The sequence below is a fragment of the Gopherus flavomarginatus genome, chromosome 3 (genome assembly GCF_025201925.1).
Source record: "Gopherus flavomarginatus isolate rGopFla2 chromosome 3, rGopFla2.mat.asm, whole genome shotgun sequence".
In the NCBI taxonomy this organism is placed as follows: domain Eukaryota; kingdom Metazoa; phylum Chordata; order Testudines; family Testudinidae; genus Gopherus; species Gopherus flavomarginatus.
The window spans coordinates 200337401-200356931 of NC_066619.1; the positions used below are offsets into that span (position 1 = coordinate 200337401).

At 40.4% G+C, this 19531-nt stretch overlaps 1 protein-coding gene across 4 annotated transcripts in view; it reads left to right on the forward strand.

Moving 5' to 3' along the window:
* DCLK2 (doublecortin like kinase 2) overlaps positions 1 to 19288 on the forward strand; it is a 142623-nt gene extending 123335 nt beyond the window's left edge. For all 4 annotated transcript variants that reach the window (XM_050946358.1, XM_050946359.1, XM_050946360.1 and 1 more), the window contains 6 exons: positions 7022 to 7155; positions 8096 to 8173; positions 9942 to 10038; positions 13132 to 13212; positions 15474 to 15590; positions 18591 to 19288. In XM_050946358.1, coding sequence (XP_050802315.1) covers positions 7022 to 7155; positions 8096 to 8173; positions 9942 to 10038; positions 13132 to 13212; positions 15474 to 15590; positions 18591 to 18812 — 729 coding nt within the window. In that variant the 3' untranslated portion in view covers positions 18813 to 19288. The remainder of the gene's footprint in view (positions 1 to 7021; positions 7156 to 8095; positions 8174 to 9941; positions 10039 to 13131; positions 13213 to 15473; positions 15591 to 18590) is intronic.
* Positions 19289 to 19531: the final 243 nt, after the last annotated feature.

The following is a 19531-nucleotide window of genomic DNA, read 5'->3' on the forward strand; positions in this document are numbered from 1 at the left end:
ATTATTATTATTATTATTTATTTGATACCCTTTATTTTGGGCGAGTATTGTTATTCTTAATGGATGATACTGATTTAGTATAATTTTTTTTAAATGTTACTTTATGTGAAGTGGCTAGAATCTTATATAAACACTATGCAGTCTAAATGAATAGTGACCCTTTAACAATAGACCTGAAAATTTTCTGGCAAAAAAATACCTTGGCAACTTTGAGGTAAGAGAGAGAAAAACAGAGAAGACGGTGGTTTTATCTTCAAATGTATCTCAAAGCTTAGCCACTCTGAAGATTGCATGTTCATGCTGAATTAATTTCAATATAGTGTGCTGGTCCAGAAGCAAACAAGAGTGTGCACAGTTTTAGAGGCATCCCGTGGCATGCCATAGTTGATCTCATTCATTTTAAAATAATAATGTGGTGACATCAGGATCTTGGGTGGATTGGAGTTCTGAGGCTAATCTGACATTTTAAGCCTCCATTAGTAATCGAATCAGGTATAAATAGGCACAAACACCCTTTTTGCCTAGAAAGCTTATCGAGATTACTCAACAGTTGCACGTCTTATTCATTGTGATTGACATTGGCATTGATGTTAAGATAACATAATAGAAGTGCATGTAAATGTAAATGTGTCAATTGCTTTTATACTAACCAGTGTTTCAATTCTTTAACCTGAGATCATCCAGATGTCTGATTGGTAAAAAGAATGAAAGTCATACACTCATAAATACAAACTGTGTTGTCATTGACACGTGAAATTATATCAGGGAGCACAAGGGCTTCCATTAGAGCTGTGAATTATAACAGAGTGATGACTAAGGCTATGTTTTAGTCATGGGTATTTTTAGCAAAAGTAATGGATAGGTAATGGGCAGTGAACAAAAATTCACAGACCATGACCTAAATTCCTTGTGAACTGCATGACTATGCAGCAGCCTGTTTAGTGCTGCACAGACGCTCAGGGAACCTGCCAAGCTGGGACCTGCTGGAGCACCTCTCCCCTGTCCCCAACTCAGCCCCAGACCTGCTGCCGCCAGAGTAGGGGCAGCCCAAACCCAGCCCTGACTTGGACTGACTGGGGCAGGTGCTAATTGGTCCAAATCCTCTCAGCAACTTGGGCGCTGTTTGGTTTGTATTCTCATGCCTCATTGTGGAGAGGACTCTGATTGGTTTAGAGACGTGAAGGAATGCAGACTATCAGGCACCTCCTGCTGGTCCGGCCCGCCCACTCAAGGACGTAATTCACTAGGAGGGTAGTGAAGCACTGGAATGGGTTACCTGGGGAGGTGGAAACTCCATCCTTAGAGGTTTTTAAGGCTCAGCCTGACAAAGCCCTGGCTGGGATAGTTTAATTGGTGTTGGCCCTGCTTTGAGCAGGGGGTTGGACTAGCTGACCGCCAGAGGTCTCTTCCAACCCTAATCTTCTATGATTCTGTGATAATGGATACTGGGACTTGTAGTCTGTGCTGGCCCACACGCCCTGGCTCCAGAGAGAAGACTTTGTGATTGGTTCTCACTGGGCGATGAAAGGTTGTTGCTAAGGTAGAGGTGCCAGTGGGTGGAATGGCCTCCCCTCCCCCAACCCAAACTCAGCTCTGGCCTGGACCTGCTGTGACTGGGGGAGGGGCCCCTATCCTGCTGCCCCAGCCCTAGAGCTGCTGCGGCAGGGAGAGACACCTCTCCCTCCCAGGTGTTGCTGCAGGAAGAGAGAGCTGGGGGGGAGTCTTCTCTCTCTCCCCATAGTAGCCACAGGGCACCCTCCTGCACCCCAGACCCCTCATCCCCAGACCCACCCTGGAGTCCACACCCCCAGCCAGAACCCTCAAACCCCCCCACCCCCACACCAACCCTCTGCCTTGATACTAAATTCTTAAAAAAAAACAGGTATCACTATGAGAATTTTCAAACTACCACTTTTGTGAGAATTTTATAACTAATGTTTCTGGGCCTTTTGCTGGCTCTGCAAAAACAATTAACTAATGAATACTATTCTCAGACTTGTGCTGACAGTTGGTGATCCAGCTGTACAAAACTGGAAAGAAGCAAAATTTTTGCTCAGTTCTGAACATGGGTGGGAAAAACCCCTCCTCCATGCTTGTTAAACTGAAAAGGACAAAATGGAAAATATTTATCTTCAAATCTATAACAAGTAATTCCAAATCATGGGTAGCTGTGTTTTTTTTTAATAAAAATCCCTTGACAATATACTTAATAGGATCTTACTGATCTGCTTGCAAGTCTTCACTGAAAATTTGAAAATAAAATGTTCTCCCAGGGAATCTCTCTCTGTTTTGCAGAATTGTCCTCTTGCTACTTCCCCCCCCCTTTTTTTTTTTTTTTTTTTTTTACTGTCACAAATTGTCTTCATTTTGTTTGTTTCCTTCCTCCATGCACAGGTATAGCATGTGTCATTGTTGATGCTAGTAGGAATATGTACCCATCAGTTGCCATTATTAGAATCCTTAGATTATTTAGTCAACACTAATATAAGAAATTTAGTAATTTGTAATATATGTTAGGTGGAAAATATTATGTGAGGTTATTGGAAAATGAGTGGGTTTTAAAACACACTATGACTTTGCAAATAAAAACGTAGTTATATAAGAAAAGGTTGACTATGGCATGCTAATTTAACTTGCTCTCTTCCTCAATTGTTGACATTTTTGTTTTTGTTTTTTTTACTGTAATCGTATTCACTAGTGCAAGCAAACAGGAAGAAGTAGATCAGGCATAGTTATTACTTACAAACAATGAGCCCAGTTCTGGCCACTCTTGCATAGGTATGATTTCTCTTATGCTCCAGCCCTGCTAACACTCTCATGTAACTTTACCCACATGAGTTGTTCCATTGGTTTCAGTAAGAGTAGTTGCATAAGTAAAGATATGCACATGTGTAAGTATTTGCAAGATTAGGGTTTTAGTCAGACATTAGTCATTATTACTGCTTACATCAGTGAAGAGAGGGAAAAATTAGGCCCAGTTTTTAGGAAAAACCAATAGACGTTTTGTTAAAATACTAAAGCAATAGTTCACACTTCAGCTACATAAATATGGGGAGGGATGTTATCCCTAGCCTCTGTTTGCTAGAAGCTGGGAATGGATGATGGGATGGATCACTTTATGATTACCTGTTCTGTTCATTCCCTCTGGAGCACCTGGCATTGGCCACTTTTGGAAGACAGGATACTGGACTAGTATGGACACTCTTCCAACCCTAATCTTCTATGATTCTATGGTGATGGATGCTGGGACTTGTAGTCTGTGCTGGCCCACATGCCCTGGCTCCAGTGAGAAGACTTTGTGATTGGTTCTCATTGGGCGATGACACAGTATGGACACTCTATGTTCTTAACATCCTGTCATCTGTAACAATATTATCTGTGCTATAAATGGCAGCACAAGTTTCTAGGTAGAGACTTTTATGTCCTATCTGGATCAAGAATAGGGCTAAATTCTTTAACCTTTAGAAGATTTTTATGACTTTTGATAATTCAGGGATAAAGAAATGTACGTTCAGCTCTTGTTGTAGGGGCCATAGAAGCCAGCAGTGTATTTCATTAGTCCCAACCAGAGTAGCTCTTATATATATGATGAGCATCAATAGTTAGAAATGCTTTATTGCTGCTTAATTTTAGCCAAATCCCAAAAAGAACCCTTCAACATTATAAGGCTTATTATACATTCCAGAAATCTGTGTACAGAAATGATCAGAGGAACTACATGCAGGAATTTGCTCAGAGGCTGAATGTAATGAGTAGCTTTAAACACCAATACTTCTAAATCAGATTTAAGTGCAATTTATAAACACTATGGCCCAATCTCTGTTTGAATTTACTCTAGTAAATTTGTTATTTACAGTAACTGAAGACTTACTCCATTTAAATTAAAGTAGTTACTTGAGGTTTACGCTGGTATAAGTGAAAACAGCGTCTGGCCCAGATTATTCTCATCTGCAAGAATAATAAAGTGTCACGGTTGTGCCTGTATATTTATTCCAGTCACTTTGAGAAGTTATTGTGTATTACTGCCTGAGTGACTTGGAAGATTTACAACAAGCAGTAACAATCCCTGTTTTATAAATCAACTGTCAGCAATCCAGAGAGCAGTTCTAATAATGCTCCAGAGTGTCTGTATACAGTGTAATGTGTTTGGGGCCCCTCTTTTCAAGGAGTCTGGTAATAGGTTTTTCTTGTAATTTCGAGTAGTGATTTGAGTGTTGTGGATTACATAAAACAGTTACTAAATGATGTCTTTGATACTGTCTTCAGGTGACCCACTGGGATTCAATGCATATTAAGCATGCAAAGACTTTGCTATATTTTTAGAAACGTCCTTGAAGCATCTAGTGCAAATGAAAACATACGTGTGTGTGTGTGTGTACACATTTCCACATAACATACATTCCTTGATAATCTATCCAGTAAGTCCATAAACATGGAAGTTTAGACAGGCATTTTGCACCTAAACCATGAAGATAATGTATTTGCATGCTTTAGTAGTCAGCAAAAAATACATGGGCAAACCTGTGGACATAGATCTCTCTCATGTCCTCAGTAGGGCCTGCATTCCTAAGTGCCACCTTTAGAAAATGCAGTTAAATTGCTTTTGTAATTACCTTTGGTGTCCCCTGAGCAACAGAGAGGGGGGAGAGTACAGTGCATTGTTCTCTAAATCAGAGGTTCCCAAAGTGGGGGATGGGCCCCTTGGGAGGGCACAGAATGTATTGTAGCGGTGCGTGAAAAGCTTTAGGAAAAAGAAATGTACTGCACACATTTTACCCACAGCAATCACACAATTTTTTGTGGGTTAGTCATGGCATAAATAGCAAATGTGCTACACATCTGTGAAATATGCTGTTTATGCCATGACCAACCCATGAAAAATGTTAGGTATCTGTGCCGAGTTTCTCAAACTAGGGGACCAGACTTGAAAGGGGGTCAGAAGCCTATTAGAGTATTGTGATATTGCCACCCTTACTTTTGGGGTGCTGCCTTCAGAGCTGGGTGCCCAGCCAGCAGCCATGGCTTTCTGGCTGCCCAGCTGCAAGAGCAGAGCAGCAATACCATGCCACCCTTACTTCTGTGTTGCTGCTGGTGGGAGGCGCTGTCTTCAGAGCTGGTCCATAAAGACCAGAATTCACAGGGGAAAACGTATTTCACATGACATGATTTTCATGGTCACAAATTTGGTAGACCCCTACATATCGAGTCTTCATCTGGCACTATGCATTTGACTCTAGATGGCAAATTCTGACAGATTTCTGTTAAGCTTGCATAGCATTATACAAAGTTGTTGCCATCTGTAGTTTAATCCACTTATTACGACGTGGTGTGCACACTTAATTGAAGGTAGAAATGGATCTCTGGATAGCTGTCCCAAGCATCCAACCCAGGATGGAATTGCTCTGCTCCCAAAAAAGGCACACCCATCACACTAGTAACAGTATTATGCAAGTAAGCAGTATCTCACTTAAAATTTACATTACTATATATTTAAATGGCTCTGTTTGAATCACTGCATTAAAGTTTTTAATGTTTAGGGAGAGTTGCATCTTGGTTTTATCATCGGTATAGGTACTTGTTTGGCAGGGGAAGGGCATAAACTATTACCAACACAAAAAAGGGGGACATGATCAAATAAGTCTGATAACCACTGTTCTTAAATGTATCAGTTTGTGTTTATGGCTGCTTTTTGGGTAGGTTTCTTTTAGGGAGAGGTTCAGTACTTTGGCAAATATGTGAAGTTGTGTTGCTTGACATAGGGAATACAGACTTCTGAGAGAGATCAGCACAGAGTTTCCATATTGGATATGGACTCTTTAAAGAAAAAATATAGTTTAAATACCTACATTTAAATATATTATACACAAAAGGAAAACAGAGGCCCAGTTCAGGATTGGGAGTCAGCGTATGGTAGGCACTGTCCATATACATAATAAGAGACAGTACTTGCTCAAAGAGTTTACAATCTCAAGACAACACAGATGGCATACAAGTAAAGAGATCAGGTTGATGATAGGTCTTGAGTGGATTGAAGGAGAGGGAGGCAGTCTTACATGTCAGAGTGATTGGGAGAGGTTCTGTGTGTAAGTGGCAGCATGGAAAAAGCACAGACGTTTGTGGGACAAGTGGACATTTAAAGCTGGCAGTGTTGGCTGAGTAGAGGGCAGGGGCAGTTGATGTGATACTAGAACTGTTGAGTAGACAGGAAGGAGCAGAGATGTCAAGAGCCTTGAATGTGAGGACAGGAAGCTTGAATTTGGTGTGTTGGAAAAGTAGGGAGCAGTGTGTGTTGTGGGGGAGGGGAGACTGAGAGTAACATGGTCAGAACAGCAGGCAAAGATTCTAGCAGCTGCATTTTGAATGCAGTGGGTGATGTGAATGGCAGGGAGGCCACAGAGAAGATATTTGAAAGGCATTTTATAAAAGGCAGAGCATAGTGGTCTAGTATTCTGAGGAAGAACTCCAGAACTCTAGTCCTGTCCATTACACTAACTGTTGCTCTGGCCTTGGGCAATAAACACCTTGCAAGGGTGTTACGAACATTTTAATATTTAAACCTTCATTTACAGTGTAATCTTCTCCAGGCAGGACACTGTCCTCTACACTTGTCCTTCAGCATGAGCAATACATCATTCTAAAGCATGGAAAACACTATGTAAGTGAATACTATTACTAAAAGCAATAGGAAATGGGTTCTAGATTTTTAGGAGTAGGTGGGGACAAGATCTATCAAGAAACAGAGCAAAATCTCTTTTAAAAATCATTTAGATGTATTTCCTTTCTCAAATTGAGTCTAATCCCATCAAAACTTGCCAAGAGAGAATTAAAGCTCCTCAAGCACAAAGATGAATCACAGCACTGGAAGTCCAAGCCTTCAAGAATTCTGGAGCAAAACCAATGCAGTGGATAGCTTAAGAATCTCTCTTCTCATCACATTATATCATGTTCAGCTTTGCTGTTTTACTCCCTCATGTATTGGAAAAATATCCTTCAATCCCTGTTGTGTTTTTGCTAACCCCAGGTATGCGATTATTCAGATGGAACAAAGTCCTTGAAGCTTGGGGACTTTGGACTGGCCACAGTGGTTGAAGGACCCTTATATACAGTCTGTGGCACCCCTACATACGTGGCTCCAGAAATCATTGCAGAGACAGGGTGAGGATACAGCAGTTTTGTCTCCTAAGTTGGTGTGTGAAAGCATGTGTGCAAGGGCCAAATTTGACTCCAGTAAATATTTAATTTCACTGCTCTGTGGGTGTGGGTCATTTAAACTGGTCTTCAGCTGCTTGTCTAATGAGTGAATATATCAGCCTCTTCCATATATATTTCCTCTGATACCATTCTGCAAAATATTGTGTGCACATGTAACTTAGATAAGAGATGCTGCTACAGCTAAATGCTTAATTGGGAAGATGGCTCTGGATCCTGGAAGTAAATTACAGACCTCTTGGGTGAGGAGGAGGTGATAGTTGGCATGAATAATTTGGATTTTCTAATATCAGATTGTTTGATGCACTGCTGCTCTTGCACAGCGCAATTGTTGAAAAGTAATTTTGAGAGCTGTGAAAGACCGAGATGTCAAAGGGCATTTGATCCACCTGCAGAGCAAGAAAATGTGACATGTTTTGACCTACAGTATTTGTATTCATATGTTTAAAAAGAAACATCCTGGTTCTTCATCCTAGTGTTACTCATTCATACAGGAGACTCAAGACCTGGAAGCTTGCTCTCCAGTTTGGCAGTGTCTGGGGATGATGCAGAAGCAGTTTGTCCACTGTGGCAGGAGAGGGAAAGGATTATCCTCCTTTGATTATTATGGGCTGGTGCTGAAAAGAATCTGAATCAGACCAGAAAGCTATTGACTGTTCCATGGAGACGGGGGGATTGTGAACTAAAACTCTGGAGGAGGACAAGAAAAAGATTGACTAGATGCCCCTCTTGTTATACTCCTTGGTATTAATTGAAGGACAGACTCCACTTCTATGAAATGCTAATATATCTGCCTTTGGCAGACTCTCAGTATATATTAAAACAACTAACTAGAGGTGACACATTTTGCAAGCTTGCACAAGTAACACATTCTCTTATTTTACAGCTATGGCTTAAAGGTGGATATTTGGGCTGCAGGTGTGATCACATACATACTGCTTTGTGGATTCCCACCTTTTCGCAGGTGAGTTTTTAGTTCCAGGTCAAAGGGAAGATAGTAAAGAATTAATTACCCAAAGAATTGTTCAAATAAGGGGGAAATCTGATTCCCCCACCCTGCCCAAAGCAATAGTCAGCTCCAGCTGTTTCCAAACTGTTGTTTTTCCCCCAAGTTTTTCTCTCCTTTTCTAACTCGCTTAAGCTGCCCCTAGTTTAGATATCAACCTGCCCTTTTGCCAGCTGTCACTTTTTCAATATGGTTCTGTGCACGAGAGAGAAGTGCAGTCCTGCATTCCCTACACCACTGTGTAGGGGTGTATCACTGTGAGAAGCCAGCTTCCTCTGTCCCTTTGACCTCCAATCCTATACTCCACAGCAAGAGCTCAGTGCAGTGAGCATGTATTGTACACCCTCTAGTGTCTGCAGCTGGCAAGTTCAACTTACTGTTTTTATCCTGGAGAAGTGGTCACAGGTAAATGATTCCAGTTAGCAATGTTCATTTAAATATCTTATTTCTATTAGTTGAGCTCTGTAGATGATAACTGTTTTCAATCTCATTACAAACTTAGTGCCCATCATATGAAAGAGTTTGTAATCAGTGAAACAAAAATTTGTTATGGTTACTCTGCATGTCCAGCATATAATATCCATACTTAGATTGAATATCAACACACTTTTCTTTTCTGTGATAGTTTGGGATGGGAGTAAAATAAAATAAAGTAAGTGGAACTTTAGGAGAGAAGGAATCAGAAACCACATTTTAAATCAGGAAGTATCTAATTTTTATGATCAAGTGACAGAGTTATCCATTATATATCATTGTCTGTGTTTTTTCAAGGGCACATTTAGATTACCTTTACTAAAAGTTAAAATTCGCCACTCTCTGTGGCTATGTTGTTCCTCCCAGGTTATTTTTAAATAATTGTGGAAAGGCAGAGAAGTTGCCGTTTAGTTTTACAATTTGTTTTTCAGACATAGTTGACTGGTTAGCAATGTTTAGCTCATGCTTCAAAGATGTACCATCTCATTACAATTATTCTGCCATGCTTTTGACTGCAACAATCAGGTGTGAACAAATGTAAGAGAATCTGAGCAATATTGTTAGAGATTTAAACCACTAATCAGAAGTGAGTACAGTTGTAAAATTGGTCCCATCTTATTCAACAGATCTGCTGTGTGTGTGTGTATTCTGTTCCTGCCCACCACCCCTCTTTTTGGCACAATAGGGGCTATTTCTTTCATTGTTATGGATTATGCCAATGGTGCAGGTTGTTAACTTTAGCATGGGATTGAATTTATCCCAGGTTTTCCTAATCCTCTCTGTGTATTTAAAAACATTTGTCGGATTGGCTCACAGGAGAGGATCAAGTCAGTGCTGCTGGTGTGCCTACAGACATCACTTGCCTATTGTGGCGGGTCCTCTGGAGCCATGGGGATGCTCAGTCAAAAGAAAAGACTAACTTGATTTACTTTTCCTCCCCAGCACCAGCAGCAGATTGTACCTTGTCTGTTACTGCACAGATGATTGTCCTCATGTTACCAATGCAATCTCTACTTGAATGGAAGACTGACTGAGGCCTTTCTCCTGTGCATTGCCTCCCCACCCCACCACTACTGACAGGATAACTATGGTGTAAAACTGCCAGATGTACACTCCTAGAGTACAAGGTGGCAAACTGGGGCAAACTTCTGTAATAGTTGATGTGAATTTTGCTTCTTCACCACCTCAAAAATGTAACTTTAATGCCTTTGTGACAAAAATTACTTTCTCTTCCATTGTTGTTCATCCACAGTGAGAACAATCTTCAGGAAGATCTCTTTGATCAGATCCTCATTGGAAAGCTAGAGTTTCCCTCTCCGTACTGGGATAACATCACTGACTCAGCTAAGGTACTGAAATAAGTAAGGAGCCCAGGGCTTCAAGCTGTGAAATTGTTTGACAAGCCAGTGGGAGCATTGTGTCTTAAGAGAATCTGTACTATTGTTGACTATATTCCAAACCATAATACTCTTCAAAGCATGGCAGTGATGAAAATGCAGGTCTCACAACCCTACTTTCTGGGTGAATGATTGTAACAGAATGTTGATTACATTCAGTGAGCATTGCATAGTGTTTGGTTTATTTAATGATGAGGGTTATACTAGGTTCAGTGCTTCAGCTGCAGTGTAAGTATCTCTCCAGATTTTCCCCCTTCATAACCCTTTTGAGAGAGGGCTGCTTCCTACATGTACTGGACACTGTTCATTTCACCTTTGGACTAGAGGCATTAAACTGGCTAGAGCTCATTCAGATGCAATTAGCTGATTTGCCAGTTAAGTAAAAATGTATTACCCTTTGATTTCATAAATTCAGTCATTTAAAGGCAATGTTTGAAATTCTAACCCTAACTCCTGTAGAGGCTCAAATACTATAGTTAGCCCTACCAATTTCATGGCCATAGGGTTTTAAAAATTGTAAAGTTTATGATTTCAGCTATTTAAATCTGCAATTTCAGTGTTGTAATTGTAAGGATCCTTAACTAAAAAGAAGGTGTGTGTGGGGCCGGGGGGTTGTTGCAGTACTGGCGGTGGTGGTGCTGCCTTCAGAGCTGGGCAGCGAGCCTCTGACGGCCGAGCCATTGCCTGCGGCAGTGCAGAAGTGAGGATGGCATGGTGTGGTATATCAACCCTTACTTCTTTGTTGCTGCTGGTGAGACTCTGCCTTCAGAGCTGGGCACCTGGCTACCAGCTGCTGCTCTTTGGCCACCCAGCTCTGAAGGCAGTGCAGAAGGATGGCAATACCATGACACCCCTCAAATAACTTTGACCCTCCTGCAACTCCCTTTTTGGTCAGGACCCTCAATTTGAGAAACACTGACCTGGCCCCATAAAATCTGTATAGCAGAGGGTAAAAGCACAGAAAAGACCAGATTTCATGGTCCATGATGCGTTTGATATGCTCGGCCATGAATTTTTTAGGGTCCTAGCTATTGTAGTGTGCCTGTGAGTGATGTGTGAATGACTGACTGTTCATAGGATTCATCCAGAGTCCAGGGGCACATAGGTGCATTGCAGATGAAAATCACAGTTGTTATTGAAAGAAAGAAATTGGCTCCATTGCTCTCAATCTCCTAATGGTCAGTGGTTAGAGTGGCATTAATAGTAGCCTCATAAAAGACCATAGGTTTATCTTAAGGAAGAATTGGGACTGTCTTGCACTGCTCTGAGAGCCAAAGCAACCCTAAAGTCTAGCTCCAGCCTAGGAGCGCATTTACTCAGCTTACAGTTTTCAACCCTTTCCTGGCTGTTAGTATATGAAGTGTGGCCAGGGGTTCCCAGTTTTCAGCTGCCAAAATGGTTCCTTCCTCAAATCAATTGGCAGTTGACAGCTGCTCGTTTGTGCAAAATCAGCACCAAGCAGCCTCAGAGGTGGCCCTCCTGCTCCACACTTGAACTGAGTACAATGTGACTACCCTAAAGCATCCCACCCTCTATCCCTGGCTTGTATTCTTGCTGGGTAATTTGCTGAGCAAGTCATTTTCCAGAACTTGGAGGGTGAACAAAAGCCTCCTAATTGCACATGTATTGTTTCTCCAGAGAAGTTGCTGTCTACTAGAATAAGTCTCATTGGAATGTTCTTCATTAGGACATAAAGTAAGAGACAACCCTGAGGCTACAGAAACTTTCCAAAAACAAATGGGGCAGTTGAGTTTTAATAATGGAAATTATTTGACATTAATTAGTTTCTTCACAAGTGTTATTTTGTGTTTGGAACCTGCATCTGCACCAGTAAGTTAGTTGCCAGTTGCAAAGGAGAAACTTGAATTAATAAATTCAATAAAAGTTGGAGATGAAAAGTTACACCTAGGGTTCATAACTTCCTTCACTGGCCGTCTTTTGTGTGACTAGGCTCTTAAGATTTACCATGGCTACAGACCCACTTGTGACAGTACTAAACAGAAGTGCCATAGAAATATGCAGTGAACCTAAGGCCATCTATTGTATAGCCTCTGAACATTTCAAAGGCCTTGATTCAACAAAGCAGTTAAGCATATACTTACAGTTAAATGTATGGTGAAATCCCAGTGACTTCCAGGAAACATAAGCACATCAGCCCTCTAGACAATGCCCCCTTTTTTCCTGGCCTCTGTCTGGGGATTCCCTTTTCAGGGCGGGAGGGATCCTTAGAAGATTGGTCAGGCTGGCTAATGACCCCTTAGTGCTTCTGGAGCAACACAAAGTAGCCATACCAAAGCAAAGAATCTAGCCCATAGTATAGATGATTAAAATTAACTTAACTAACACTGGGTGCTGTCAGTCATTCCTTTTTAATAGAATTCTTAAGTGCTCTGTGCTGATGGGCAGCTTTCATTTTCCAGCTGTAAAGGAATGGTATCATCATCAGAAATGTTTACAGATGGTTCTAGTGATAGCGCTTAAAATAAAGAATTTATCTTTGTGTACTAGTTTATTCTCTATACAGTTAAATCATCCCTGCTAGTAATAGCTTTAAAATTCCAGCCTCATAAATGCACGTGGCTTTTGGTACAAGCTGGTGCTCTTGGCAGGTGCTTTCTGCTCTGCCATCCTCCTCATCCCTACTGAGCTGCCTTCAGCAGCTTTATCCTCTCTCTGTAAATTACTCAAACACTGTGCCCTATCACTTGATGGTTACAAAACATTATGGGAATTTCTTTTTGCATGAGGGTATCTGCATATGTGCTGTACTCAGAGGGTTTAGGGAGGATGCAATTCTATTCTGTCCATGCTGCCTGCATGAATGTACAGAAGAATACATTTTATATTACAGCTGCAATTTAGAGTGTGAGGGTGAAATCCTGTCCTCATGGGAGTCAAATAGGAGTTTTGCCATTGACTTCAGCAGGGCCAGGATTTCACCCAGGTAGTGGAAAAACACCACTTTGAATGCTGGGAAGAATTCAGTGCAAAAGCTGCTTCACGTTTTAATATTAATTTTCTCTCTCTTCACTCTTTTGTTTTCAGGAGTTAATTAGTCTGATGCTACAGGTAAACGTAGAAGCTCGATATACAGCAGCACAGATCCTAGGCCATCCCTGGGTGTCTGTGAGTAAATTCTGCATTGTACTTGTCCCTAATTAGATATTTAATATTAAACTCTAACTGTAATAGTGCTGTCAGAAGTAGTGACAGAACTCAGCTTGCCCAATTCTGTTTATCAAGCAACTTCGATGTACCCCCTCAACAAAGAATGAATTGCCTATAAATGACACTGCAGAGGGCAGTTGTACGCTGAAGTCTACCCTAACAGAGGTTATTGTGGGCTGTCTTTGAAGCAAATGAAACTGAATTTACAAAAAAGCTCACAAGAATAAGGGATGGAGAGCATTCAACTGGACAACTTCTTTTGCTAACATGATTCTTCAGTGAACATGAGGATGTTTTAGAGACACAGCTAGTATAGATAGCCAGTATGTTGGCGGTTTACTCAATAGCATAGAATTTTATTCTATATCGCTACATAAGGAGGTGGGCGTCAACTTTATATTCAAGTGGAGCAGGGTGAGGGTTTTTTCCTAACAGAAAATAGGTTGGAAGGCATTGGGTAGCTGCTCTGATCCCCCTCCGTAGCACCAAAAAGGCCCTCCATCCCAGACAGGCATGCTTGTGGCAGAGGGGTCTTATGGATAACTCAAGTACTTGTTTTTGAAATTTGGCCCATAACCTGGTGCTCACAAAATACATACATGGCAGCAGCAACACCTGCTTTGGTGTATAATCTGTAGACAATGACATACTTTCCATACACAGTTAATCTGTGTGTAAAATAGAGGCACACTGTGGGTCCCATTTTCAAAAATGTAACTTAACACTGTTTTTGTGTCCATATGGAGAGATTTCCCTGACATCCATCTTTTGTGATCCTAATGTAGGAGATTAGTAATAAATAATAAACTGATCTCACCTACCAACAGTAATAATCAAACGTTTATTTTCAAATTCATTTCACAGTTAAAGAACGAGGAGTACTTGTGGCACCTTAGAGTAACAAATTTATAAGCTTTCGTGGGCTAAAGCCCACTTCATCAGATGCATGCAGTAGAAAATACAGTAGGAAGATGTGTATATACACAGAACATGAAAAAATGGGTGTTGCCATACCAACTCTAACAAGACTAATCAATTAAGGTGGGCTATTATCAGCAGGGAAAAAAACCTCTTGTAGTGATAATCAGGATGGCCCATTTCAAATAGTTGACAAGGAGGTGTGAGTAACAGTAGGGGGAAAGTTAGCATGGGGAAATAGTTTTTACTTTGTGTAATGACCCTCCTAGTCCTTATTCAAGCCTAATTTATTGGTGTCCGGTTTGCAAATTAATTCCAGTTTCTCTAGTTGGAGTCTGTTTTTAAAGGTTTTTCTGTTGAAGAATTGTGACTTTTAGGTCTGTAATTGAGTGATCAGGGAGGTTGAAGTGTTCTCTGATGGGTTTTTGAGTGTTATAATTCTTGGCGTCTGATTTGGCCAATGTACATGGCAGAGGAGCATTGCTGGGTCATTACACAAAGTAAAAACTATTTCCCCATGCTAATTTCTCCCTACGAAAGCTTATGCCCAAATACATTTGTTAATCTCTAAGGTGCCACAAGTACTCCTGTTCTGTTTGCTGATACAGACTAACATGGCTGCTACTCTGAAACATTTCAGTGTCATTCTGTGAATTTTCAGGCTGCAGCACTAAGCAAAATTGGTGCAATTTACCTTGAAAGAGAAGAACTCCAATTAAATCCTGGTTTTCTGAGAATATAAGAGGGGAAAAAAAAGTGTGTTGCTGATGAATAACTGCCCCCATTTGTTTAGCCACTTAACGAATATTGTATGGATATGAATGTATGGAAATAAAGATCATCATTAGGCTTTATTTAAATACTCTTGGGTCATCAGCATTTTAATGGCTGTTACTTTTCCTTTGCAATGTTGCTATTGTGTAAAAACATACATGTTACATTTAATGCCAGGAGTTGTTAGCAGGTGTCCTGTCATGGCACACTCATACTATAGTATCCTCCTTTAACCTGAAAAACAAAATGCCACATTTTAAGCCAAAGTTTCTCCTTCCATATGCAGCTCACTTGAGCTCAGTGTAAACTGTTTCTCAGCAGCAGAGGCCTTTAAAAAGAAAAAAGGTTGAATCTCTCTCTATGCAGCCCAGCAGTTAAATTCTGTATCCTCCTTAGCATAAGCAGGGATCTCAGGATGAAGAAAAATTTCTTCTGTCAATTTTATTTGTAATTTTTCTATTTCCAAACCCTTTCTTTTTTTTAACCCCAAACCTGAGGAGTTGTGTGTGTATATCTTGTTTACACAGGATGATGCCTTGCAGGAGAATAATATGCAAGCTGAAGTAACAGGTAAACTGAGGCAGCACTTTAACAACATGCTACCCAAGCAGAACAATACAACTGCTGGGGTCTCTGTCATCATGGTAAGCAAATGCAGCATTTGTATATGTAGATATGACTTTATATATTTGTCTAAAATGTATAAAAAACCCTATCAGACAACAATGAGCTGTGTGGGTGAGCTCAGCCCAGCTCCATTTCCTAAGAAATACCGGCACACATCACAGTGCACCAGTAAACTTATTATTGACTAGTCATCACTGCCGTGCTCCAACAACTATGCAGACTGAATTATGAGTTACAAGTTCTCTCCCCTGCAAGTGGTTGCCGTTTTTTTCCAGTCCAGGGATGGATACTATGCACAAAATGTGTCTTCAGATACCTAAAAGACGTGATATTGCACAGCTATATATTTGCTATACTGAATATGCCACTCTGGCAACACAGCACTTACAGTTGACTCAGTTAATAGCCAGAGATGATGATTTTTTCCACTGAATCAATTATATATGATGGCATAGTAAGTGTAGTGTCACTGTCCCACTTTAATTAATATTGGTAGTTGTCTGCATGTGGAAAAATTAAATCTGCCCACTTACATTGTTCATTACGTATATATGAATTGGTGACAAGTTCAAAAGTAGGGATTGTAGTAACATCAAAATACTCACAAGAGTGAAGACCATATTGATTTCAGGCTGATGCTGTTATCTACATTTTGTTTGACAGTTTGACTTGACAGTTTGAGAGAGACTTCAGAGCTTCATTCTTTATACAGTTGAGACTGGATAAGCCTGAAGCTGAAAGCTGGTACAAAATTCAATAAGAGCAATTTTAATTCTAACTCTCAGCCCCTCTCCAATTTGCATGCCACTTAAGCTTGTCTCAAATCTCTGACACAGTACAGCATCTCGCTTCTTCTTGGTGTGGGTTTTTTCTGTTACCTATGTAGCCAATGAAAACTTATTTTTGCTTATCTCCCTTTAACAAGTAGTAAGGAAAATTCATATCTGCCTAGCTCTGTAACTGAATATGCAGGGAAGACTAGGGATAATGTCTGAGTCTTCTATTAAGATACTTAGTGGAAAAAAGATCCTTATAAGAATTTACTCCCAAACCTTTTTTCTGCCTCATCTTTGCGCTGGTTTATCTACAGTTCAGAGTTTGTGTTATCAAGTCCCTTAAAAGTAATGTAGCATCACAAAGCCATATCACTTTCTCTCTTATGTATGAGGAAACTGTTCAATGAAAACCCTCTCTAGCATGATGTAGCCACTTAGTTCTAATCCAGGTTCTTTAAAAACCTTACAGATGTTCAGCCACATTTAATGCAGATGACACCATGTGGTAGATAAGTGAAACTGCACAAGAAATCTGGTTCCTGCTACCTTCAACAGGGAAAGCACTATTTCTGCTGCTAAGAATGTGTTGCTGTAAAATCCTTTTATTTACAGACTTTTTTAAAGAATGTTTTATTTTTAAATCTAAATTTGTTTCAATGATGATAGTTCTGCTTAAAAGTAAGTGTAGTTTCTATCCCTTGCTTCCTTCCTTTTTCCTCCTTTCCCAATGCCTGCATTGCTTTCCTCTGAGTAGGTCCAAGGCAATGGTATGTACTAACTGCAATGTTTTGTTACGCTGCACAAACTACATGTTCTGAGTTTGACAAAGAAAAAAGGAGAAATAACAGCTATCCTGAAATGGGGAGAATTTTAGAACTGCATAAAAGTGAAAGAGCATCTTCCAATGATGTTCCAGCTAAATATTTGCCATTTTACTTGGTGACTTTGTATCACTGAAAATTTTCTGCAAATCTAGGCAGAGTGGTTATTTTTCACCTTGCAAAACATCAGCTTTTGTGAAAGGGAAGGTTGGAGGCAAGATGACCCATACTGCTGCCAAGTAAATGGTTATCTTTGAAAAATGTGTGTGCCTTCGAGCCTGTCTACAAATTAAAGCTAGTTCAGAATAAGATAAGTGTGACTTTAACTATTCCTGATTTATTCTGGACTAACTTTCACAAGAGGGCTTGTGAAATGAGCAGTGTTATCAAAACAACTCCCCAAGCCACCCAATTATAGCTTTGGGACTATATAGCAGAATGTAGGGCAGGACTGAAGTGGGCAAACATGAGAGTCAGCACCCAGTAAGCTTGATCCTGTCAGGCACCATTGATACTTATGGCCTCTGTGCTGCTCATAACCAGTCATTGGAGTGATCAACAGTATAGAATAATCTCCCTCAGGAAAAACAGCATTAAACCTGCTGAGTTGGGCCCCAGCCAGTTGCAAATAGGTAACCAAATACTAAGTCAGTATTGAAGCCTAACTGAGATGCTCTTTTCTCCAAGGACCTGCTTAGGGACAGGCCCTCCAGTTAACTTGAAGGTACTTCTGTACATTAAACTTTTAGTTAGTTTGATTTATCTTGCAGAGGTGTCAGGTACTTCACTTAAAAAAAAAAATCATCTCAGGGCAGATACTCTACAATTCCCCTAGTGCATCTTAATCCCCCATGCTTCCACTGCTACGTTGTTAATTATCCAACAACTATTTCCAGTAAAATGCACCTTCATGCAAATTTAACACTCATAACAAAGAATCAGAGGAAGAGTGTTATAGCTTAAATGAGGAAACAAATTCCCGAGACCTCCACTGCAAGCTCCTGCGGCTACCTGGGATTTGTCACAGGCTTATGAAACGTGTGCGCTCCTTGTTAAAATATTGGCAGCACAGTCATACACTGAATTTTGGTGAAAATGAATCCTTAGAACTTGCTCCCTATATGGTGGTGTAACTATGCTTGCCTGCTTGTCCACATCAGACTTAAAAAAAAAAAATTAAAACTTTGTATTACAAGTACTTCATCAAACTTGGTTCTATTAATGACCTGCTGTGGCATGTATAGGAGATAAGTTATCCCTCTGATCACCAAAACACCCTCCAATTCATTAAGATTTCTGATGTTTCTCCTTTTTCTGAGTCTAATGCATGCCCCAAATGTGTGTGTGGTGCAATGTTTTAATGGGGCAGGTAGTATGGGTCACTGATGTAACTCTTTTTGTCTTTTACCTTCCTTTTTAGAACACAGCTCTAGATAAGGAAAGTCAGATTTTCTGCAACAAGCACTCTCAGGACTCTAGTAGAGCGGGTATGCAGAAAACTTCTGTGATTATTGCTGCAACTCAAGATTCTCGTGTGGCTGGGTCCAAGAACCTCTCCCCTGCTGCTTCTGAGCCAATCAAATCCCCCACACAGCCTGACTCAGCATGTTATGAGAATGCTGGGGAACAGCTCGCTCTGTAGAAGTAACTTAAACCAAAGCCAACTTCTAGGCCAGTAGACTCCTTCAACTTAATGAACATCCATCACATGTGTGGTTTGCTCCCACTCTCTTGTGGCAACCCCTAGGCAGACTGTCAATAAGTGAGTGGATGAAGTGTGTGCTATAGCTTTGAGTGCTCTTCCAGCCTTTGGCTTCTGAACATTAAGAGAAGGGGAAGAAATTCTGAATGTTTAGATTCGTTTTTATCATTGGAGTTAGTTTAATGAAATGCATTTCTCACACCCTAGGAATCTGACTAGCTTAATCTAACTTGTAGTTAAACAAGAACATAATATGGATGAACAGTTACAAGGCCTCATGTATGCGTCAACAGAACTTGTTCCCAGAAAAGGCCTATGCCCACAAAAAGCTGTATTTTCTCTCGTGGCTACAGTGAGTTGAGCTAAAGAGGCATGTTTCCATGAAAAACTTGAGTGGATTAACTGTACAATATTGAAGGACAAATTTCTCAGAGAAGGGGTCATTTTTCTTCAATACCAGACTTGAAGTTCTTATCTAACCACTATTTTGAAGTGACTTTGGATATAACAACATGAACTCTGCAGTCTTCAGACCAATAAATACCAGTCAAGATAGATAGCTTTTTCATTCTAGCTATTGTGTATCCTCGCCTACCAACTATTAGAAACAATAAAACGTCTTTGAATGGAAAGCTTGCTGCATGTTACATAAGTTAGGA